The 25,274-nt window shown below is 45.2% G+C and overlaps 1 protein-coding gene across 1 annotated transcript in view; it reads right to left on the bottom strand.

Moving 5' to 3' along the window:
* Positions 1-25,274, bottom strand: part of LOC308112176 (putative phospholipid-transporting ATPase IM) — a 43,649-nt gene that overhangs the window by 7,595 nt on the left and 10,780 nt on the right. Inside the window, exons 2-18 of the mRNA XM_080467468.1 lie at positions 21,563-21,665; positions 21,380-21,438; positions 16,627-16,740; positions 14,608-14,706; positions 13,055-13,116; positions 10,300-10,372; positions 8,905-8,975; positions 8,711-8,793; positions 8,032-8,190; positions 7,840-7,928; positions 6,628-6,821; positions 5,837-6,045; positions 4,871-4,914; positions 4,190-4,355; positions 2,044-2,232; positions 460-575; positions 89-253 (exon numbers count right to left, since the gene is read on the bottom strand). Coding sequence (XP_080323594.1) covers positions 89-253; positions 460-575; positions 2,044-2,232; positions 4,190-4,355; positions 4,871-4,914; positions 5,837-6,045; positions 6,628-6,821; positions 7,840-7,928; positions 8,032-8,190; positions 8,711-8,793; positions 8,905-8,975; positions 10,300-10,372; positions 13,055-13,116; positions 14,608-14,706; positions 16,627-16,740; positions 21,380-21,438; positions 21,563-21,605 — 1,935 coding nt within the window. The 5' untranslated portion in view covers positions 21,606-21,665. The remainder of the gene's footprint in view (positions 1-88; positions 254-459; positions 576-2,043; positions 2,233-4,189; positions 4,356-4,870; positions 4,915-5,836; positions 6,046-6,627; positions 6,822-7,839; positions 7,929-8,031; positions 8,191-8,710; positions 8,794-8,904; positions 8,976-10,299; positions 10,373-13,054; positions 13,117-14,607; positions 14,707-16,626; positions 16,741-21,379; positions 21,439-21,562; positions 21,666-25,274) is intronic.

Genomic DNA, 25,274 nt, shown 5'->3' with positions numbered 1-25,274 from the left:
CACACACACACACACACACACACACACACACACACACCGTCAGTCTGTACGTTTCACCCAAACTAAAACCCAGTGACGTTCCTCGTACCAGCAGGTCCTTCTCGATCTCCTCGTACAGCCGGTCCAGTCTGTTCTCCCGGTCGTCCAGGGCCGTGCTGGCCTCATGGTGGCGCTCTCTCCACTGGCTGAAGTACTCCTCGTCTAGATTCTTGTAGGCCAGGGCCAGAGTTCGCAGGCCCTCCCCAGCAAATTCCTGCACATCGTCACAGGCAGACTTAATGCAGACGAGCTCTACGGTTCAGGACCGAACAGAAAACACCTCCTGGAGTCACCAACATCCTGCGTCGCCAGAGCATGAGAACCGCGGCTCGCAGAGGTGAACCAAGAGGAACAAAAAGGCAAAACGGGAAGAGATTCGGACGAGATAAATGCAGACAGAAGGACAGAACTGTGACCAACGTTGAGGTGCTCCGTGGTGACGTCCATCATCTTGCTGCTGGACTGATGCAGCCTCTCGTAGACGATGGTGTCGGCTCCTTTACAGTAAAGACACAGTTTCCCCTCTGGACTCCGCACTGGAAACACACATTAACATTGAAGGCTCATATTAATAAAACTCCACTTCCTGAAGGTTCTCCAGCAGTACTACCCGTCCCCATTCCTGGACTGACGTCCCAGAAGTGAAGACAGTCTGTCCTCTCTGTCCCTGGCTTGTTTCAGGTTTTAAAAAGTGTGTTGCTCCAAGCAGCCAATCAGAAATCAAACCCTATATAGTGTCATCGGGGGTTTAGCCAATCCCAATCAAGGTAGGCCCTCCCTTTGACTCCTCCCACAATTAGGCAGCTCTGCTCTGGCACATGGCACCACGAGAGGAAGTACTTCCTCCTCTTCCCAAGATGGGCATGTGTGGGCGGAGCCAGTCCAGCTCACACAGACACAGCAGATTCTGAATGTAGCTCCTATGATCCAATATTCAAATGAGGAAAATCAAGGAGGAGCTAGAAACTTAGAATACTGAAGGTTTCTGGACCGACCAGACCAGGAGGAGAAGGAGAACAGGAGGAGGAGGAGAAGGAGGAGGAGGAGGAGAACAGGAGGAGGAGGAGGAGGAGGAGGAGAACAGGAGGAGGAGAACAGGAGGAGGAGGAGAACAGGAGGAGGAGGAGGAGGAGGTAAACAGGAGGAGGAGGAGAACAGGAGGAGGAGGTGAACAGGAGGAGGAGGTGAACAGGAGGAGAACGAGGAGGAGGAGGAGGAGAACAGGAGGAGGAGGAGGTGAACAGGAGGAGGAGGTGAACAGGAGGAGGAGGAGGAGAACAGGAGGAGGAGGTGAACAGGAGGAGGAGGAGGAGGAGGAGAACAGGAGGAGAACAGGAGGAGGAGGTGAACAGGAGGAGGAGGAGGAGGAGGAGAACAGGAGGAGGAGGAGGAGGAGGTGAACAGGAGGAGGAGGAGGAGGAGGAGAACAGGAGGAGGAGGAGGAGGAGGAGGAGGAGAACAGGAGGAGGAGGAGGTGAACAGGAGGAGGAGGAGAACAGGAGGAGGAGAACAGGAGGAGGAGGAGGAGGTGAACAGGAGGAGGAGGAGAACAGGAGGAGGAGAACAGGAGGAGGAGGAGGAGGAGGTGAACAGGAGGAGGAGGTAAACAGGAGGAACAGAAGGAGGAGGAGGAGAACAGGAGGAGGAGGAGGAGGAGAACAGGAGGAGGAGGAGAACAGGAGGAGGAGATGATATCTGGAGGATATGACCACTTTTATTATACCATAATTTCTGGACTATTTTTTTCACAAGCTTTGAACTGCGGCTGCAAAAATGATGCGGCTAATTTATGGATCTTTACAGATTAACGAGCTTCATGCCACCAATACATGGGTGATGCGTTCAGGTGCATCACGTAACTCCAACCTGCTGCCCTCCATGGCGGCACGTAACATTTCATATATTTGTTTTATTTGGTGGGTGCGGCTTATATTCAGGTGAGCTCAATAGTCCAGAACTTAGGATGAGTAAAGAATAGCAGTTCATGAAAGCAAGTCAGCGTACCGATGACCGACATCCTCTTGCGGACGTTGTTGAAGTCGAGGATGGCTAGGAGCTCGTAGCTGCGCTGCTTTCCCATTTCCACGATGGAAATGCTGTCCGGCGTGCGGGAGCGAAAAACAAACCCGAAGTTCCTGGCGGCCGTGACGAGAGCGCCCTCGTCTGGAGACTGGGCCTGGTAGAAGAGCTCACCTGAAAGACAAAGCGGCTCCTCGGTCAGGAAAGGTGAACAGTTTTACTTTGGCGAGTCGACAGAAGAAGATAAAGACTTGGTGACTTATACCTTCTTTTAACTTAGTCGGGATGAATGGATGCTCACCAACAGCAGAATATATCGGTCTATGACTCTTTAAAGCTCCCGCATTCTGCCAAATTGACTTTCTAATGGTTCTCGAACAGGAAGGTGTTCCCTGCAGCCGGTACGAGGGCCCTGAAGTGAAGAACGTCTGTCACCTCCGTCACCTGCTCCACTTTTTAGTGAACGTGTGCTCAAACAGGAGAATCTGAGATTTTCCCTTCAAGACATCACGAAGGGAATTAACCCCTTCCTCTGGCACTGGAGCTCTGCCTCACTGATATTCTGATAAAATCAGTATCATATGAAAAAACGTCACAGTTAGCAGGAGCTAGCTTTAGCTACTTGCTAGTAACGGTAACATAACGTTCGACCAAACTAAGTAAAATATTCAGACTCAATATCTTTTCTCCTTCTGGCTCAGATTCTACTTCAAACTGGTGGAACGACGGCGTTTATACGAGTTATAGAGATAAATCCACCGTAAACATTAGTGCATTGTACCGGTGTTTCGGATTAACTGGTTTCCCTGATGAATGGTGACAGAATTCCTTTAGCGTCCATCGTTGCTGCTGGTAACAGCAGAGATTAAAATAAGACTCACAAAACGTAACGAAACTTCACTGTAAATGTTTTTAAACGGCGTTTGTCAGGAACGACTACGGATTTCTGTCAGGTTTTATTAACGTCTGTTATCAGCAGCAACAAGGGACGCTAAATGCTCACCAGTTAACAGGGAAACCACTTAATCTATAACACTGGGAAGTTTTTCTCCCTTGAAAGGACCTGGAGTCACAAACAGCCTGTTCTCAGTAGAGCCACCAGAGGGACTTTTACACTGAAACTCTCATCCTGGGCTGATTTGGGGGAAAACATTTCGAATATGATGTTGTTGAACCTCTGACGCTGATTTCCTTCGCCATGGACGGTTGGGCAACCAATGAAAGTTGAGCAACTAACAAAACTTAGCAGAGAAGGTTATGTTTTCATCTGTGTATTTATTTATTTATTGGTTTGTATGTATGTATTTTAGCAACTTTTCGCAAATACTACTCACTCAAATTGTATGAAATCTTCAGGGATGATTTGTCATCAGCCAAGGACCAACTCATTCGATTTTGGGACGTTCGCGGCTAAACATTTCTGAATAAATCCCCCAAAACTGTGACAAAATGTTCCATACAAAGTGGATGAGAGAGGCACCTCGTGGAGGAGATCAATTGTTCCATTGGTCTCTATCTATCTATTTATCTTTCTCTATCTATAAAACTCTGTTGTTACTCGAGAAGTTTGGATTTCATTTGCCGTCAAAGCTCACAGTGCTGAATCCTGCCGCCTGCCTCCTCTCGTTCAAATACATTGGAAAACCAAACACCACGGCCAGTAGGATTGTCGTAGGGAGATCAAACCAAAACTCACTTGTTCGTGTCATCAAGACCTAAAGATCACGCTCTGACACCCCTGACCTAAATCCAACAGGAAGTACACAATTTGCCTAACAACTCTTAGAAAAACTGTCCCATACAAAGTGGATGAGAGGCACCTCATGGAGGAGATCAAAGGAGATCAGCATCTGTTGCCATGGTGACGCTCCCTGCTCAGTGTTTCACAGTGATGGAGCTACCTGACAGGCTAGTTAGCATCGATAGAGCTAACGGCTAACATGCTAGTGATGCTAACTCGGTTCCGCAAACAAATGTGGTGTTGGTGAAGGTCTGCGCTCTACCGAGTGTAGCTCTAGTTGTGAAAATTGTCGAAAAATTGCTATTGTACGGGACTTTGAAGTAATCTGCTAAAATGCACGGCTCCCCTCTCAGGTGAAGAGATTCTTCCGTCACGTCTGCGTCTCCTCACCTTCTCTCTTCTCCTCGGCCATGACGGTGTGGCAGAGCGCCAGCAGCCTGAAGAAAGAGTGGACCTCCGGGTTCTCCTGCTTCACCGCCTCCACCAGGGCGTGGTCGTGGAACAGGAAGCGTGGGTCGGCCAGTGGGTTGTAGGAGAAGTCCACCGTCTCCGTGTGCTGGAGTGTGTGTGTGTGTGTGTGTGTGGGGGGGTGGGGGTGGGGGGTTGGGGGCGAGGGACAGGAAGTGTCAAGGACCGAGGACACGGTGGCAGATCAAGTTCAACTCAAAACAAACTCTATTTCAGTCCAAATCTGTTGTAATTTGACATCAGCCTCATTTAGTTTAATATATGGTCCACATTGACACACGCCTCACTGACACAGACAGTGGGTGTAATTTCACACCAGCCTCATGAGCTTCAACATATTTTCTGAGTTGACACTAGTGTCATTGAGATATACCAAAGTTGTAATTTCACTCCAGCCTCATGGATATTTTCTTTCTTTGCGTGCTGTACTTTTGTTTCTCAGATTTATCAGATGTTGTAATTTGACACCAGCCTCATAGACGTTAGCTACATTAGCATCTTACCACAGCAGTTAAGCTGTCAGCTCGTGGTGAGTACTGAGGGCAGGAGGGGAAGTATTTGTTTCTGTGTGACTGACAGCCCAGCTGAACTTCTATCACTCACCTCTGTAATGTCCAGTCTTTGTCCCGTGTAGTCGTAGACGTCTCCTACGAAGAGATGATCAGACTCTCATACACAAAAACATCATTTACTTTAAAATAACAGTTTAAAAACCCTTCGAATGAGAAAACTGTGCGTATTCTAACTTAGGACACAACAACACCTTTTTATTAAAGTACCAGTACTAACCTTTAGCTACTTGCTGATACCGAGTACTGAAACGAGTACTTATTAAAGGCCATTAGGCCCAATTCATACTCCATATGCAAACGATAGACATACTGCAATACTCACGGAGTACGAGTACTCTGTGTCTGTGCAGTACCTAACCCGAGAGCAATACTGGGTATCGGTATTGATACTGGTATCGGTATCGATGCATCCCTAATTCTAACAGTGAGTTTAGCAGCTTTAGCAGCTTTAGCTGCATTACATTGATTGTAATTACCTTCGCCAATGAAGTTGGCTGAGAAGGTTATTTTTTTGTCTGCGTGTATTTATTTATTTTTTGATTATGTAGTTGACCAACTTTTCGCAAAAACTATTGACTCGAAATGCATGAAATCTTCAGTGATGATTTGTCATCATCAAGGACCGATCCATTAGATTTTGGGACGTTAACGGCTAATTGTTTCTGAATAAATCCTAAAAAACTGCAAAAAATGTCCCAGAGGAAGTGGATGAGAGAGGCACCTCATGGAGTAAATCAAAGGAGATCAGCCTCTGTTGCCATGGAGACGCTCCCCGCTCAGTGTTTCACAGTGACGTAGCTACCTGACAAGCTGGTTAGCATTAGTATGAGCAAAGTCATGCTAGTGATGCTAACTCAGTTCCATGGCGTTGGCGAAAATCTGCGCTCTACCGAGTGTAGCTCTAGGTGTAAACTGGGTTCATACTTTGTACACGAGGTGGACCAGGTATTCCGATACTGGCTGAAAGTTCCCAGACTGCGTACCGGCGGACTCTTACCGTAGGATTTGCCGTTGATGGAGCACTTGTTGAAGGTCATGATATTCTGGGTGAGCGTTCCGGTTTTGTCGCTGAAGACGTACTTGATCTGGCCCAGCTCCTCGTTCAGGGTGGTGGTTCGGGCCTCGGCGGGGGTGTCGTTACGACTGTAGTACATCTTCCGGTCCCAGTCGATGTAAAAACTGTTGCCCAGCCGAATGATCTCCACGCTGCCACGAGACGGAGTTTTGGTTACGGTCCTCGATGATTTGAATGTACTGACCACCGAGAGTCTTGATTGACTCACTACACCACCTTGTGGTATAAAGTGGGATTACATAACCTGAGGGGACTAAGCTCAGTTTGCTGGATAATGTCGACAGGGACGGAAACAGGAAGGAAGGATTGCAGCTGAAAGCTCTGGGACTCTTTGGAAGGTTTGAAGCTGAAGCTTTTTAAGCAACTTCACCCCATTTTGGAATGAATCTAACGTATTTACTGAAGTTCTACAGGCTTTCTGATATCTGCTGGACGGTCGCACTATGAAGGTTTAAAATAAGTCACTAACTTTCTTCATTAAGTCAGAACTTTCCCAATTCAACCTTCACCGTGACTTTCCACAGAAAATATCGCTCACAATCTTTAATCTGACAAGTCTATGTCAGACTAAGACTGAAATGAAACGGGCCAATCTGTTTTCTAGTTCTTTGTATAAGACACCGTTCATTTCCTGTTGTTAGCAAAACAAAAGAAGAACATTTGGCTCTGATATCTGAAATGTTCCACAAAGCGCCACATGTCTGACAGGTTACCTGACATAGAGCGAGATGGGCACCACCGTGTTGAGGATGATGACGTAGGACCAGAACGTGAGGAAGGCAGAGAAGCCGGCCTGGTTGCCGTTGAGCCTCGGCAGGAAGACGGTGAACTCCGACCCCTGGTTCAGCTCCCAGAAGAAGTTCCCGATGGCCAGGATGGTGCACATGAAGGCCAGGAAACCGAAAATCTGAAGAGGTCAAAGCCCCGTGTCAGAGTCACGAAGGTCAAAGGGGATCTTGAGGTCAAAACAACAGCGTCTTCAGGCACTGTAATTTGACATCAGCTTCACTGACATTTCTGTGTGTTGTGACGAGACACCAGCCTCATTCGCTTTTATTTTGCAGAAAGTTGTGATTTAAAACTAGTTTCATTGCTTTTTTTGAGTGGTGTAATTTGACACCAGCCTCACAGTCAGGAGATGGAAACTATTTTTCGGATACAGTATTTTAACACAGGCTTTTAATCTGAAATCACTGTCATTGATCTTCTTGTTTGCTGTAATTTGACCCCAGCTTCATCGGCTCTGCTATCGGCTGGGATTTGTTTACGGGTCATTTTTACATCGTAAACACAAACATCCACCATCGTACGGCCGATCAGAGATAATCCTTCCCTTCAAAACAAAAGAAGCAGATAATTAGCAGAACCTTAAAATTCGTAGATATTGTGTACTTATAAACATTGGAAATACTATTTAGAGTAAAAAATAAAAGTCCTCCCACAGGTATTCTTTTTTTTTTTTTTTTTTAATTAAGAGAAAATAATTATAATTTCAGGAGGACTGTGTGTATTTGAAAGAGGTAGAGCGAGTACCAAAGTTACTGTAGATACAGACGTGTTTCCTTTCTGGGACTCATATTATGGGATGGACTCGGTGACCACTTAAAATTGTGTAAATCTCTGTTGTGTTTCAAAAAACAACATTGAAAGTTAAAATCATTCATGGTTACGATGAAAAATGACTTCTGCTCTGTTTACTTTAGTTTTTCCTCTCGTATCACCGGCGTTCAGAGTAACTGAACTCAGCCGAGACCGTTTGGAAAAGAAAACAAAAGAACATGCGGGAACTTTTAAGAACCGTAAACTGAATGCACACAATTCTGCTTTTGCACTGAAACTGTAACCAAAATAAACCAAAATTCCTTCATTCATTCATTCATTCATTCACTCATTGATTCGTTCTGATTTGAATGTGGACGACTCACACAGAGGACGAGGACGTTCATCAGACGGTCGATACTCGTCCTCTTGAACGTGCTTTTCCCACAGTTCTGCATCAGCTTGGTCTCGGGTCCTGGAGGACAAGAGGAGGCCAGGTTAACCCGGGTCAGCGGGTCTCACTGAGACACTGGTCCATGAGGATGATGAGGATGAAGAGGATGAAGGGCGTGGCCGACCTGCGAACAGCACCAGACCGAAGCACCACTCGGTGTTCCTCAGGGTACAGCCCCGCAGCAGGATCTTCTCGTTGTCCAGCGAATACTTCTGCCCGCCGCAGCCCAGCGTTCCGGTGAAGCGGTCCAGCCGGTTGTTGGGCGGTTCGCAGCGCACCTCACCTCCACGGCGAACACACACGGCACAGTGTCAGTCCAGAGGCGCTTTACACTGGAGTCACTGAAGATGCAACTTTTTGAAAACGGCTCTGCGAGTGTTTCCCTTCGCCAGCCAGAGTCCGGCGAGGAGGTTCCGTGTTCGTCTGCATGTATGTATTTATGTGTTCAGGGATGATTTGTCGTCATCAAGGACCACGCCATTCGATTTAAGAACGTTAACGCTTCCAAATAAATCCCATAAAACTTTTAAAAAACCTCCCGTACATAGTGGATGAGAAGAGGCACCCCATGGAGGAGATCGAAGGAGATCAGCGTCTGTTGCCATGGAGACGCTCCCTGCTCAGTGTTTCACAGTAGTGTAGCTACCTGACAGGCTAGTTAGCATCGATATGAGCTAACGGCTATTATGCAAGCGATGCTAACTCGGTTCCGGCGTCAGAAGAACATGAAGCTCCAGGAACCAGGAGGAAGTTGGACCTCAGACCTCGGACCTCAGACCTCAGACCTCAGACCTCAGACTCACCATTAAAGTCCGCCAGCTTTTCAACGTCGTCGCCCAGATCTCCGGTTACGTTCAGCGCCTGTCGCACCTTCAGGTTCGTTTCCCTTGAAGTAACGTGATAAAACATAAATAAGGAGTGATGCATGTATAAATGTGTGTTTCTTGAATATAAACTACATTGTGCGGTTTTTGTGCGGTCAGCAGTTCAGACTAACCCGTCCAGCTCGGCCGTCTCGATGTAGACCAGGTTGAGAGGTTCACTGCTGGAGAGCAACAGGAGGTCAGCCTGAAATCACAAAGACTCTGTTACATGACTCCTCCCACTAGTTACATGACTCCTCCCACGAGTCACATGACTCCTCCTACTAGTTACAGGACTCCTCCCATGAGTCACATGACTCCTCCCACTAGTTACATGACTCATCCCATGAGTTACATGACCCCTCCCATGAGTTACATGACTCCTCCCACTAGTTACATGACTCCTCTAGAGTCACATGACTCCTCCCATGAGTCACGTGACTCCTCCCATGAGTTACATGACTCCTCCCACTAGTTACATGACCCCTCCCATGAGTTACATGACTCCTCCCACTAGTTACATGACCCCTCCCATGAGTTACATGACCCCTCCCATGAGTTACATGACTCCTCCCACTAGTTACATGATCCCTCCCTTGAGTTACATGACTCCTCCCACTAGTTACATGACCCCTCCCATGAGTTACATGACTCCTCCCACTAGTTACATGACTCCTCCCATGAGTTACATGACCCCTCCCATGAGTTACATGACCCCTCCCATGAGTTACATGATCCCTCCCTTGAGTTACATGACTCCTCCCACTAGTTACATGACCCCTCCCATGAGTTACATGACCCCTCCCATGAGTTACATGACTCCTCCCACTAGTTACATGACCCCTCCCATGAGTTACATGACTCCTCCCACTAGTTACATGACTCCTCCCATGAGTTACATGACCCCTCCCATGAGTTACATGACTCCTCCCATGAGTTACATGACCCCTCCCATGAGTTACATGACCCCTCCCACGACCAAACACCGAAGAAGGAACAACCCACTTGTGACCAAAGACACGGATTCAGTGACTTCCAGCAATCGGTGTATCGGTGCTAAATGCTACATGCTACATGCTAAAGAGTTTCAGGCTCACAGACCAGCAATGCTACATGCTACATGCTTAAAGTGACTCATCCCCAGCAGCTCGGTCTACAGTCTACATTAGCATAGCGCAGAGCGGAGAGAGACGCTATGCTCTGCGCTATGCTAATGTGGACTGAAGCTGGTGGAGGTGAAAAACTCAAAACACCACAAAATTGTTCTTTTTTGTCGTGTTTTGTGGATTTTTTTAATGTATTTTTCTCTTGTTTTAGCTACTGCGAATTCACTTTGTACACAAATTTAAAAAAAAAAAAGATTTAAATCTCTATAAAGATTAGTTGTAAAAATGAAGCTGAAACAACTGAAGGAATCAACTCTGACAAGTACAAAGACGGAGCTGATGACAGTATAATATCACTTCAGACTGCCGAGGAAAAGAAGAGGAAACGGTGGAATGAGTGTAAACAGTTCTGCGTTGACTCACGGTGACGAACTGGTTGTTCTCCAGCTTGATGATGTCTCCCACCTGGACGTCCATCCACTTCTCGCTGCGCAGCCTGAACACAGGAAACAGCTGGTGAGGGCCTGTTTGTGCAGCCCGCCCGGCAGGAGCTCTGAGAGACCAGGACCGACCCCGGGACCGACCCCGGGACCGACCCCGGGACCGAGCCCAGGACCGAGCCCAGGACCGACCCCAGGACCGACCCCAGAGGTCGTCCTCATACTGGCCACTTTCCCCACGGCGCCTTCCTGCCAGTTCCCTGGATTCCTTCCCCGGACAGCAGAGACCTGCAGCCTCCAGGACGGCGCAGGAACAGACGTAGTTCATCTTCTCCACCGTTCACATCTACATTCTGTGTAAACGGGCCTGTATCCTATCAGACAGTATGGTCTGGTACCTGTACTGCACCGTGGGGTCTCGTATCATACGTCGTACTATCGTAGTGTGTCTGATCGGTTCCCTCCAGCTGATCTAGAGAACAAACTGTCCTCCTGTCAGAACTCTCGCATAACAAACTGAAATCCTCCTAAATTCAAAGACAAAACTGAATCAGTGAAAATCCCACTTCTATAGACTCGCTTCTAATTGAAGCTTAGTTTTTGTTTTAACTTCTTTTTATAGTCCATTGATTGATTTTTACTCAAATTACTGCCACATTTATTTTATATATGTTTTCTCTTTTCCTACGCCTTTGGGGTTTGGTTGTTTGCTTTTCGTCTTTAATTTTCTACTGTAATCTTTGTCTATGATTGCACGTCTCCTCTGTGTCCCGACTATTTTGTAATGTTTGTGTTTTTACTGAAATTGCACTTTGTGAATCAAATGTTGTTAAAAAGTGCTATATAGATAAAGTTAGTATTATTATTATAATTATTATAATTATTATAATTATTATTATTATTATTATTATTAATTATTATTAATAATAATAATAAAAATAATAACAACAACAACAACAATCCCTACCTTAATATACGTCTACAGTCTTCCCTCTTAATAAAGAACATTTGAAAGATGTTTTAAAACATGAAAGTAAATTACTGAAGTATTATTGATCAGGTTTCTGTGACACATTAAAAAGCCAGCCCAGGAAAACACAGTTATTTTTTCAAATTCCTTCATTATTACCAAAAGGTTTCAGCAGATTTTTGAAGTATTAAACAACAGTATATTGACTACAAACACGTACTCTCGTGATAAATACACACAATATGGACTTTGCATTTAAATTCCAACTTTTCCACTGAGATAAATTCCCTGACGTTGGAAAGTAAAAGTTTGGATTCTCCCTCTGGAGATGCTTACATTTCTAAGGAAAGCATCACAAACAGGAAGTGAAGGTCTTCCTTCATCCAGTCAGGACTGGCCAGGAGCCAGAAGAACCAGCGGGAGGGGAGGCCCACAGACGTCCAAACATTTGGATCCAGTCCGTCTCTACACACCAGCGTCTCTGATCGTCAGGTGGAACAAGAGCGCAGCTGAGGCCCAGCATTCTGACCTCACTTCCTGTCAGTGTTATTCTGGGTTTCGAGGATATGGGGAGGGATTTGGATTCTATTTATGGGGTGTTTTCAAATACTCATTCACATATTTTTGGATTCAGGGCCAATGATTTCAAGAACAAACACAAAAACTTAAAATTGGGCAGAAATGACACTTTGTGAAACCGCTCAGGGTCTGTCTGCATGGAACTCAGGGAAAACGACACTTTCTGGTTTTAGGAATCAACTTACTGGGTAGTTACCCGAGTGATAAAGATTAACAGTTAGGACAGATACTTATTGATCATATTAGATATTAGGATCTGATATGCATCAGATGACCTCGGGGCACCACCCATAAAAGGGAAAACGAGATACAGATTAATTACTTTTGTACAACATTAGAGACACAGTATGTATATTTTCAACATTTCTGAAACGAAAACACAGAAACTATGGCTTTTTACTTGAAACGAGTCTCAGTCTGCCGGAGTTTTGCTTCAGGGTGAAATCTTCCAAATAAATTTAAAGAAACAGGTTTAGTGTACCATTAAATATTTTATACTGTATAATCATCTCACATAATTATTCTATTATTCTCTTTGTTGACAAACCTTATTATTATTATATACAAATTTTATTTTATTTTTTTTTTTAATTATTATAAAAAAAATTTTAAGCCCTGTATTTTCCCGGTGTGTTCGGTGGTTTGTCTCCAGCGCAGGAAGCAGCTGCAGGACAGTGGGCAGAACTTGTTTTGTATCCTGTTGATGTGATTCCTGCTATTTCAAGTATGTCAGGCAGGTTTGATTTGTACTCAGGATCTGGACTCTCGCAAGCCTGCAGAGTTGAAAACAACAGATATTCTCCCTTCAAAAACCACTTTCACAATAAAAGTGAAAGGGACCCTGAGATACAAAAGTCAGAAAAAAGTTTTTTAAATTTAAAACATGAGAGACTCAATACATCTCCTTGCGGAACCCCAACATGTATACAAAAGATAAACAACATTAATGCTGACCGTTATAATGACAGTAAAAGGGACCCAAGATGTTTCCCTGAGGAATACCCCCACTGTGAATAAAAACCGTGAACTTTTCTAAAGCGACGGTGAAGAGAACCTTGAGTTTCCTTGAGTTATTCCAACCTGAACAGAAAAGCTGGACATCGCTGAAGACGCCTCTACAAATACACAGAACAGGATGTAAAAAGCCCGATGCCAGGAGGTTCACATCAACAAATGTGTGGGAACTTACTTTCGGTCAATCAAGACCTGAACTTTCCGGTTGTTCACGTGATTGTCGCTGCGGTGGCGATTCTAGAAGAAAGACACATCATAGCGCCAATGAGTAACGAAAACTGCCAGAAGAGGAACTAAGCAACGGTGTTCTAAGTGTTTGCAGCATGTGGCAGAAGAAACGTTGAAGTGGTTAATGATTGAGCTTTTTAATAATCCCAGATGACAATCGGCACCACAGCGCTTATTGAGGAGCGTCTTTTTATCTGGTTTCACATCAAAATGTCTTTCTGCCGGAGAGAAAATAAGTCTGTGGTTCCTCCTTTTGGAACCATACTCGAACTCTAGACTCCACATTAGTGAAACCCATTCACATTAGTGTTTCATCACAGCGTTGACTTTGTGTTGGATCGTCTCACATATTGGGATTTCAGTTTTGGCCCAATTCAGATTCATTTCCAGTAAAACTGCAAGACGTGTGAAAACTTCTTCCACCAACTGCTTGGTGTGGTTTCTCTTTGTGCCTGTGGGGGCGCCGCGCCCTGTCCAAACAGTCCAGTCAATCAAACAAACAGGAAACAGGAAACAGGAAACAGGAAACAGGAGCATTTCCAGCCGATTGGATAAAAAAACCCTCATTTGAATATGTAAAGTATTTACTGTACACGACAACGTTTCATTACCAAAACTGAATTTTTGATAGATTGTGTCAGAAAAGTTTCGCGTTTTCACGCAAACGTTCTTGAAAGATGTCTGTTTCCATGGAAACGGCAGAAACACTGAAAATATTGTAGTGAGCATGTTGGTCCACTAGTTGGCATTAACCCTGGAGAACAGGGACATTCTAGTGGACAGACCATGAATCTCAACCAGAAAAGCTGCAACAGGGACAATAAGACCACTCTGGAGGCGCCATGTTTGTTATTGTCCATCAACTTGTGGATGAGCAGAAGAACTGGTTACTGCGACCATGATGGTCGTTCCCGCCGTCTACTCGGCATGGAGCCCTGGCATTTTTGAAAAGTTCCTCCTTGGGAGCAGTTTCCAAATAGTTGCTTTTTCAGTGAAAACGACCACTGACACCCCAAACACAAGGAAAATGTTTGTGTTCTTCCTCGTCGGGCCTTAATGTACTTCAAGTAGAATCTTAGAGATCCCACATTCTACCGAGTCAACGTGTCGGCCTCCAGCTCCAGCTGCAGACTCCGCCTCCGTTCACCCGAAGAGATCGAATGAAGCCTGAACCTCGCGACCTGGCCTCAGTAACAGACGTTCCCCGGCCCAGCAAACAAAAGGCTCTTGTTCCTCCTCCTGAGCTAATCTGGAACCGGTGGCATCAGTCACCTGGCGGCTGGGCGGCGGCGGCGGCGGCCTGAAGCTGCACACACTTTCACACGCACAGTTTTCAGGGAAGAACTGAAGCAACTGTTTTGAAATCGTGGGCTTGATGCCTTGCAGAGCGTTTGGGCAGGAAACTAGGAAGTGAAATCAGAAGCTTCAGCAAAACGTTTTGCATCAATAAAACCGGCGCTGCTCTTTGGAGGAGGAACAGCAAACAGAAAAGAGTCTTACAATGTCGTCGGTCGCATCTTTGGCGGCGGTGACGGAGAGCACGAGGACCAGAGGAACGACGGTGGTGAACCAGGACAGAGAGGAGATCTGGGGAATCACCTGGAGAACACGAGGACACAGAACACAGAACCTTGAATCCAAACCTTCAAACACACACAGGTCTGATGAAAAGCTCTTTGAGTCTGAGACACAGTTGTTCAGCCTGTAACTAAATATCATTTATTCATCCGTCCATCCATCCATCCATCCATCCATCCATCCATCCATCCATCCATCCATCCCACAGTTGACATGCATTTATTTATATATATATTTATTTATTTATTTATTGGTTTGTATGTATTTTACCAACTTTGTGCAAAACGACAAAACTAATTACATGAAATCTTCAGGGATGATTTGTTATCAAGGACCAATCATTTAGATTAATGACTAAACGTTTCTGAATAAATCCACAAAACTGTGGAAAAAAAGTCCCATTCAAAGTGGATGAGAGAGGCTCCTCATGGAGATCAAAGGAGATCAGCGTCTGTTGCCATGGAGACGCTCCTTGCTCAGTGTTTCACAGTGATGTAGCGACCTGACAGGCTAGTTAGCATAGATACATGCTAACGGCTAACACGCTAGCGATGCTAACTCAGTTCCACAAACGACGGTGGCGTTGACGAAGGTCTGCGCTCTACCGAGTGTAGCTCTAGTTGATCTCTTTGCCTGAAACTCTCCTTGTTTTTTTCCATTCAGCATGAACACGTTTCCTCTGGGATCCTCGTCTCGACGTTCCTGCTCACTTACAGCGTTGGTTAATAGACGACCAGGAGTGCCTCCCTGCCTCCTCAAGCGTTCAGTTCTTGTTACAAACTTATTGTCTTGAGAGTTTGAACTGAAACTGTGAGGACAGATGAGACACTGAAGCATGAAAATAGCGTTCAACCAGGTTTTGGTTTATCAGTTCTTTGTTCTTCGATACACTCGATTAGCCAAAAGCTCACGACCCTGTAATTCCACATTTTTAACAACCTGTGATCAGGTGTGCTCAGCGACGTTTAAAGATTGAAAAGGGTCCGTTTGGGACTGGGTCAATTGGACCATGAAGCCACTGGACAAAGGAGAAGTCATGATGGACCTGCAGCTCCGCCTTCGCCCAGTCGGCTGCGATCGGCTGCGATCGGCTCCTCGGGTGGAAAAAGCAAAGCAGGATGGAAGCTGATTGAACTCATCACAGTAACTGGTAAACTTGATGAATGTAGTAGTTTAGATTAGCAAAGCGTGTCAGTCTAATGTGTTGCCGTTCGGTGTGGGCGGAGCAGCAACTCTACACGACCTTGGTGATGCAACGCGATGAGGCAACTTCCTGTCCCGGACCCATGCTTCCTCTTTAAGACTGTCGCCGCATTCTGATTGGTTCTCACGCGGCCGCAGTGTGAGGAGGACGGACGTGTGAGATCAACATGCTGTGAAAGGTGCTGTTTGTTCTGAGAAAAGTCTGGTCATGAAGTATCCCACGGGTTAAAATGAGTTCTACTCTCCTGTGACTACGACCATGAAGTACTGGTCACATGTTTGAAGGTTCACAGTACGACGCAAAGAAAATTGTGTGACACCAAATGTAAACATAGTGAGGTGACCTGACATGAGTTCAACTGGTTGGTTGGTTTGTTCTTGGTTGGTTTGTTGGTTGGTTGGTTGGTTAGTTGGTTGACTGGTTGGTTGGTTGACCAATTTGTTGGATGGTTATGTTGTTAACAGGATGACTCAAATACCTTGTGCATGAATTTAGATTTTTTTTAATGCCAGCCTACCAGATAGATAGATAGATAGATAGATAGATAGATAGATAGATAGATAGATAGATAGATAGATAGATAGATAGATAGATAGATAGATAGATAGATAGATAGATAGATAGATAGATAGATAGATAGATAGATAGATAGAAACTCTGGTAATTGAAGCTGCATCAGATCCTCCTGAAGGTTTTACTTCACTGGATGAAGCTCCGCCTCCTTGGTTCTGTCTTACCTGGAGCACCAGCAGGAACAGGAAGTAGGCGTTAGCGATCCTCTGGAACTGCTCGAACAGGTTGAGAGGTAGGAAGGTGAAGAAGTTGTATTTGGAGGTGTTGATGGCGTTTGTCTGGAAAAGGAGCAGGTTAAAGGTTAAAGGTTGTAAATCTGTTCAAATCAACATCATGAATGAAACGTGCAGACATGAGGAGATCTTTGGACCAGCAGCAGCTTATTACCGTATTCTCTGTACTACGAGTCATACTTTTATTTGTTGTTGCCGTTTGTCAGGTCACGTGACTTACATTAGTCGCATCAAACTACAGTGGTACGTACCATCTGTGGCCACTAGATGTCACAGTGTGACAACAGAAAGTTGCTACAGCGCCACAAAAGATCTCTAGAACAAATTCACAGAAGTTTCTGGAGCAGCAGCTGCTGGACCAGGTTTAGAACCTGGGTAGTCAGGAGACGCAAAAAACAACCAAGAACCTGCATGTGTTTTTCCTCTTCATGATGCAAACTGGTAAACAATGTGACTTATCGACTTATGTACAACTTATAGTCCACAAAATACGGTATTAGTTGAAATTCCTCAAAATTAGACTTCCTGGCTTCATTTGAATGTAAAACTACGACATGTTAATTAAAATTCTAGATATTTCTGGGGGTTGAATTTAAAGCCATAATTCTCAGGAGTCCTTCAGGGAGACGTGTCCAGTCCCCGAGGTAGTGAGAAACAAAACTCAGGGTGATAAACGTGTCCCATCGCTGAGTTATTCACAACACAAGAGCGAGAGAACGTCTGGTGGGTCAGTTCAGGGTGAGTCTGGTGGGTCAGTTCAGGGTGAGTCCGGTGGGTCAGTTCAGGGTGAGTCCGGTGGGTCAGTTCAGGGTGAGTCCGGTGGGTCAGTTCAGGGTGAGTCCGGTGGGTCAGTTCAGGGTGAGTCTGGTGGGTCAGTGCAGGGTGAGTCTGGTACAGAGAACGTCTGGTGGGTCAGTTCAGGGTGAGTCTGGTACAGAGAACGTCTGGTGGGTCAGTTCAGGGTGAGTCTGGTGGGTCAGTTCAGGGTGAGTCCGGTGGGTCAGTTCAGGGTGAGTCTGGTACAGAGAACGTCTGGTGGGTCAGTTCAGGGTGAGGCTGGTGGGTCAAGTTCAGGGTAAGTCTGGTGCCGTGAACGTCTGGTGGGTCAGTTCAGGGTGAGTCTGGTGCCGTGAACGTCTGGTGGGTCAGTTCAGGGTGAGTCTGGTGGGTCAGTTCAGGGTGAGTCTGGTGCCGTGAACGTCTGGTGGGTCAGTTCAGGGTGAGTCTGGTGGGTCAGTTCAGGGTAAGTCTGGTGCAGAGAACGTCTGGTGGGTCAGTTCAGGGTGAGTCTGGTGCAGAGAACGTCTGGTGGGTCAGTTCAGGGTGAGTCTGGTGCAGAGAACGTCTGGTGGGTCAGTTCAGGGTGAGTCTGGTGCAGAGAACGTCTGGTGGGTCAGTTCAGGGTGAGTCTGGTGGGTCAGTTCAGGGTGAGTCTGGTGGGTCAGTTCAGGGTGAGTCTGGTGGGTCAGTTCAGGGTGAGTCTGGTACAGAGAACGTCTGGTGGGTCAGTTCAGGGTGAGTCTGGTACAGAGAACGTCTGGTGGGTCAGTTCAGGGTGAGTCTGGTGGGTCAGTGCAGGGTAAGTCTGGTGCAGAGAACGTCTGGTGGGTCAGTTCAGGGTGAGTCTGGTGGGTCAGTTCAGGGTGAGTCTGGTACAGAGAACGTCTGGTGGGTCAGTTCAGGGTGAGTCTGGTGGGTCAGTTCAGGGTGAGTCTGGTGGGTCAGTTCAGGGTGAGTCTGGTGGGTCAGTTCAGGGTGAGTCTGGTACAGAGAACGTCTGGTGGGTCAGTTCAGGGTGAGTCTGGTGGGTCAGTGCAGGGTAAGTCTGGTGCAGAGAACGTCTGGTGGGTCAGTTCAGGGTGAGTCTGGTACAGAGAACGTCTGGTGGGTCAGTTCAGGGTGAGTCTGGTGGGTCAGTTCAGGGTGAGTCCGGTGGGTCAGTTCAGGGTGAGTCCGGTGCAGTTTGTCTTCATATGAAGGAAGTGAAGCGCTGGGTTCTGTTTCATCCACGACGATAACACCGACACGCTGGGAGGCTGGCCACATTCACGGCTTGTCTAAATATTTGCCTGCATTCATGTTTGAATCTGGAAAATGAAAGACAGACTGATGGTAGATAATGTGGACAATGTGGACGAGGGGGGGGGGGGGGGACGGTCCACTCAAAACTGAAACTTCAAACACTGAGACGCGAAAAGAGACGCCTAAATACTGATGTGGGTGGAGGAAACTCGTACTGCTTTTGCTTCTCAATCTGTAGAAGTGGATGAATGAAAGAAATACCTGGCGACTATATTTTAAAGAGACGTTTGACTTCACTACAACTGGACAGTGAGATACAGAAAAAGTCTCAATACTGAAAGTTAATATACAGAATTCTGCCACAAATACAGAGAAGTAAATCTCCTTGTATCAACTAATTTTGTGGAGTTTGTAAAGTCACGGCACACCATGCCCTCGTTCTCTTCTCGTGTCGAAGTGTTTTTGTTTTCACGCTCCCATTGTCCCTGAAATCCGCTCTGACTGGACAAACTTTCAGTTTGTTGTGATTTTTGCAGAAACGGATTGCGACATCTTCCTCATGAGGTCCTCATCTTCATCCCTCCGGAGAACCACTGAGGATGAAGGAGAAGCATTGATTTGTTGAAGGTGTTGACCGTTCCTCAGCAGACGGACGGTCAGCCCTCGTTCACCCTGCAGAATGAAGGGAACCTCGGTTCTCCTCCGTCTGCTCGGGTCAGTCCGGGCTGGAATCCGTCTGAAGACACGATGACTCTTCAGCAGGTGGATCTGGTCGTCTTATCTCCACGTCTCTCCACTGACGTCACCGCCCGCTGACTTTGTTCTGCCGAGAAATGTTGAAACTGACCGGGAGGGGAAATGAGTGTTTACAGCCGTTAGCGTGTTTCTCAATAGACGCTTCCTCTTGGAGCAACAGAAGAAATGGGAGGACGGTTGTTTTCTTTAAAAAGTCAATGACTCAGTTTGATTGGATACTGAAACTGTGGACTGATATGGAGAGTGCAGTGTTTCAGAGAGGACACAGTGTTTCAGAGAGGACGCAGTGTTTCAGAGAGGACGCAGCGTTTCAGAGAGGACACAGTGTTTCAGAGAGGACACAGTGTTTCAGAGAGGACACAGTGTTTCAGAGAGGACGCAGTGTTTCAGAGAGGACGCAGCGTTTCAGAGAGGACGCAGTGTTTCAGAGAGGACCCAGCGGTCTGCAACCTTGATGGCCAAAGAGACATTTTGACGATTTTCAACAAAATAAAATTTGGCTGCAGCAACAAAACATGGAAATTATCTGAAATAAATAAAAGATTACTATATATACAGAAACTATGGTTCCATTGATGAAGTGTCACAAGTACAATTTAGATCAATGAGTCCTGAGCAGAGGAAGTTTCCTCGGCAGCAGCTTCAGCTCAAAGCTCTGGCTGACCTCCAGTCTGCTGGTGACTCCAGTCCAGTCTCGGATGACTCCAGTCCAGTCTCTGATGACTCCAGTCCAGTCCGCTGATGACTCCAGTCCAGTCCACTGATGACTCCAGTCCAGTCTGCTGGTGACTCCAGTCCAGTCTGTTGGTGACTCCAGTCCAGTCCACTGATGACTCCAGTCCAGTCCACTGATGACTCCAGTCCAGTCTGCTGATGACTCCAGTCCAGTCTCTGATGACTCCAGTCCAGTCTCTGATGACTCCAGTCCAGTACACTGATGACTCCAGTCCAGTCTGCTGATGACTCCAGTCCAGTCTCTTGGTGACTCCAGTCCAGTCCACTGATGACTCCAGTCCAGTCCACTGATGACTCCAGTCCAGTCTGTTGGTGACTCCAGTCCAGTCTGCTGATGACTCCAGTCCAGTCTCTTGGTGACTCCAGTCCAGTCCACTGATGACTCCAGTCCAGTCTCTGATGACTCCAGTCCAGTCTCTGATGACTCCAGTCCAGTCCACTGATGACTCCAGTCCAGTCTGTTGGTGACTCCAGTCCAGTCTGCTGATGACTCCAGTCCAGTCTCTTGGTGACTCCAGTCCAGTCCACTGATGACTCCAGTCCAGTCTCTGATGACTCCAGGGAGGATTTTCTTCTATAAAAAAGTCAGTTTCTCTTCAAACTGTGAGGGACGGAGTTTCCGTGTTTTCCAGATCAACCACAGTGGTTGTGTGTGTGACAAGTGGCCTTTTGACATTCGTCACTCGTTTAATGTTCCGTTGAATTGATGAAACTTGTAAATCGATGAAGGTTTGTTGATTCTTCATCAGTCTGCTTCACTTTTCTCATCCTCACTAATCTTAAAGACTCTCCAGACCCCAGACCGCCCTCACTGCACTGACCTCCCTGCAGGGGGCGCTGCTGACGGATGACATCACGTAGTAACCTTCCACCAGTACGAGTATTCCTGCAGTATGGGACCCGATACTGTCGGTGCATCCTCACATGTTGTGGTACTTTCTGGGTCGTAATTAATCTTTAAGAGAAATCCTGGGAGGGTTTTCTCCTTTGGAATCATTTTGTTTGTAGAAATGTTCAAAGATTGATAAAGTGTCATCATTGGTTCAGAATAAATAAAAACCAAAGAAAGACACACACACACACACACACACACACACACACACACACACACACACACACACACACACACACACACACACACACACACACACACACACAGGATAATACTTACTGCATATTTAAAGGAGAGGTTGTATTCACGGTCGTTCGCTCGGAGTTTCCTCTCGAGCTCTGATAAAAAAAAGAAGATTTCATTAGAGTGACTCCACCATATATATGGTATCTATATAGATATATATATCTATATCTATCTCCTGTCCTGAAAGCTGTGACGGTGGTGCAGGTCCGGGCTCACCTCTCTCTCTCTTCCTCACACAGTCCAGGCCGAAGAACGACATGTTGTCCTCGTCCTCCTCCTGCTATCTGTCCATCCCAGGGACCTGTGAGGAGAAGCGGAGCTGTGAAAGGAAGAAATACTCTTATTAAAACCAGTCCTCTTAAAGCAGACTCAAACTTCAAACACCTAACTAGTTTTTCAGACTTCTACTCATCCCTCCTTCTCTTCATCAGACTCAGATTCTTTAAGACGAACACGCTCCTTCTAGTCCACCAGTCTGAAAACCTTCATCACCACAAGAGCCGTTTCACAATTTTCTACCTGATAAAACTGAATTTCAGTCTATCTTATTACATTTTTAGCTCTTGTTGTCATTTTGACAGATTTTTCCTTTATTTAATGGATTTTTCCGCTTCAGCAGTTTTATTTGATCCATCTTGTTTATTTAAGTCTTTACAGCAGCCGTGTGTTTCCTCGTGTTGAGAGCAGTTTTAAATGTATAGAAATACTATAGATATTTTCTTTTTTCCTTTTCTTCTTTATCTCCTTTCCTTTCCTCTTCCCTACTTTTCCTGAAAAAGAAAACTTTGTTTCAGCTATTTCAATCATTTTAGTTGAACCACTGTACTTTTTTTTTTTTTAATTATATTTCAATTATTACTTAAGTAGTTTTAGCTATTTTTTCCATTCCTGACCAGCTCTTCTTCAGCACTCTTCCAAACACAACCAGAACTCTTTATTTATTTATTTATTTATTTATTTTTTAAATGAATTAATTAATTTATTTTGCTTTGCTTTGCCAGAACTCTTTATTTTTTATTTTTTTTTATTTTTTAAATTTATTTATTTATTTTTCTTTGCTTTGCCAGAACTCTTTATTTTTTTTATTTTTTTATTTTTTAAATTTATTTATTTATTTATTTCTTTCTTTCTTTTTCTTTGCTTTGCCAGAACTCTTTATTTATTTTTATTTTTTTATTTTTTAAATTTATTTATTTATTTTTCTTTGCTTTGCCAGAACTCTTTATTTTTTTTATTTTTTTATTTTTTAAATTTATTTATTTATTTATTTATTTCTTTTTCTTTGCTTTGCTTTGCCAGAACTCTTTATTTATTTTTTATTTTTATTTTTTTAAATTTATTTATTTCTTTTTCTTTGCTTTGCCAGAACTCTTTATTTTTTTTATTTTTTTTTTTTTTTATTTTTTAAATTTATTTATTTCTTTTTCTTTGCTTTGCCAGAACTCTTTATTTTTTTATTTTTTTATTTATTTATTTAATTGTATTCATTTATTTATTTATTTATTTATTTCTTTTTCTTTGCTTTGCCAGAACTCTTTAAAACAGAACTGGGTTTTATTTAAATGACGAGGATTACGAAGGTGGTTTTCATGGAATCAAGCCATGACTTTATTTAGGTCAAACTTCAGCAGCGAACCGTCAAAGTGTTGAAGCTTCGAGCAGCAACTCATCGAGACTTTCAGTTTCAGTGTTTCAGGATCTGAGGGCTGCTTCACCACAAACTGCTTGACAGACTGAAAAGACGGTTGGAAATCTGCTTTAACTGATTTAAATCTTACCTGTAAGGACTTTTCTGTGTTGACCAGTAATTCTGAATCTGAGTGAGTGAAAGTCACCTGGGGGGGGGTTCCTCAAGGCTCCATCCTGGGGCTTCTTTATTACAATCATTTGCTCAGACGTTTGAATTAAGAATGGATTTGACTTCTTTTATCGCCTCTCTCCTAAAGCTTTTATTTATTCTCCACTTTACTCTTATTCAGATCTTAGTTTCAGTCCCTTCCATTAAACGTTATGGGCAGGGGAAGATACCCAAACAAACTCAGCAAAGTAAAATATATAAATGTACAGGAACCTTCCTTTTCCCCTCCCCCAGCTGTTTTTCATAATCTTACTGGCTGAATGTATTTCTTCTATTTCTTTGTACAGCACCGTGAACTCCCTCGTGTCTGAACGCTGAAACACCGAGACTCTTTAGGATCCCAAATAACCTCCGACTGTCCAAAGGCTGTGGGCGTTTCAGAACAATCAGAGAACACAGAATTCACTCGAACAAGCTGCTTTCAGACACACGAGCACATCCTCCAAACATCTGGAACCAAACATCTGGAACCAAACATCTGGAACCAAACATCTGGAACCAAACATGGGCTTTCTGACGAGGATTCCTGTTGGCTCACGGCCGGGCTTTTTCCAGAACCTTCTCTCTCTGAGGTAACAGTCCTCCCTGAACCAAACCACAACCTTTTATTTCTGACTGGGAAAGAGAACGTTTCTATATTTAAACTCCAGTTTGTCGTCGACTCGGGGACATTGTGCTCTTATTGTGGAGAGAGCGGGATTGCTTCACTTCCTGTCGTTCCACAAAGTCCCACAACAGATTTACATCAGGTCACCATTGTTTCACCGTGTGGAGACATCCAACATCAACACATATATATATACAGTATATATATATATATATATATAGCGCCACATACAACACAGTTCTTTGTAGGTACTTTTAACAGAGAGAAAAACAACAAAGTCAATCAATCAATCTTATTTAGTATAAAATGTCAAAAATGACTCTTTTAGTCAGGAAGGTTACAAACTACAGTGAAGCAGAAAGTAGTGTGTGTGTGTGTGTGTGTGTGTGTGTGTGTGTGTGTGTGTGTGTGTGTGTGTGTGTGTGTGTGTGTGTGTGTGTGTGTGTGCTGCTAGTTGCCGAGGTGACGTCAGGTGACGTGTCGTGGCTATAAATAACAGGCGCATGAAATTAGTAAAGAATGTCTGTGTTTTAACAGGAATGTCTGGAAACACACACACACACACACACACACACACACACACACACACACACACACACACACACACACACACACACACACACACACACCTCCCGCCATTAAAAGCATCAAACCAAACAGTCCAGCCATTCATTCAGAGCGCCGCTCCTTTAAATGGCCCACATCGTTTCCTCCATGACGTCATGCTGCGGGCGGCGTCTCCGCCGTGATGAAACATTTCAGATCCAATAAGAAGTCTTCAATCTGCTGAATGTCAGCGAGGCGTTTCTCCACCCTCAGGCGTTTCTCCACCCTCAGGCGTTTCTCCACCCTCAGGTGTTTCTCCACCTTCAGGCGTTTCTCCACCCTCAGGTGTTTCTCCACCCTCAGGCGTTTCTCCACCCTCAGGCGTTTCTCCACCTTCAGGTGTTTCTCCACCCTCAGGAGTTTCTCCACCCTCAGGCGTTTCTCCACCTTCAGGCGTTTCTCCACCCTCAGGCGTTTCTCCACCTTCAGGCGTTTCTCCACCCTCAGGCGTTTCTCTACCTTCAGGTGTTTGTTTCTCCACCCTCAGGCGTTTCTCCACCCTCAGGTGTTTCTCCACCCTCAGGCGTTTCTCCACCTTCAGGCGTTTCTCCACCCTCAGGCGTTTCCCTACAGGGCAGCAGTCTGGCCGGGCGGCGCTGCTTCCACTGGCAGTCTGAACGTCCAGCTGCTCTTCACCTCTGGAAACTACTGAGGAAGAAGGATTCACTGACATCCCGTCTGCACATAACCTTCTCTTTTCTTTTCTTTTCCACCCTTTTTTCTTTCTTTTTTCCTTTTTACATTCTCCCCCCCATTTTTCCATTCCTTTATGTTTTCTCTACGTGTCTAAGTCTCCCTAAAGATCTGCGTCCACACGGCACCATGAAAACGACTCAAAACCATGTAGTACTCTGGCA

This window comes from Lipophrys pholis (assembly GCF_963383615.2).
Source record: "Lipophrys pholis genome assembly, chromosome: 7".
Taxonomy (NCBI): domain Eukaryota; kingdom Metazoa; phylum Chordata; class Actinopteri; order Blenniiformes; family Blenniidae; genus Lipophrys; species Lipophrys pholis.
The sequence above is the reverse complement of the archived record's forward strand: the minus strand, read 5'-3'. Positions and strand labels throughout refer to the sequence as shown.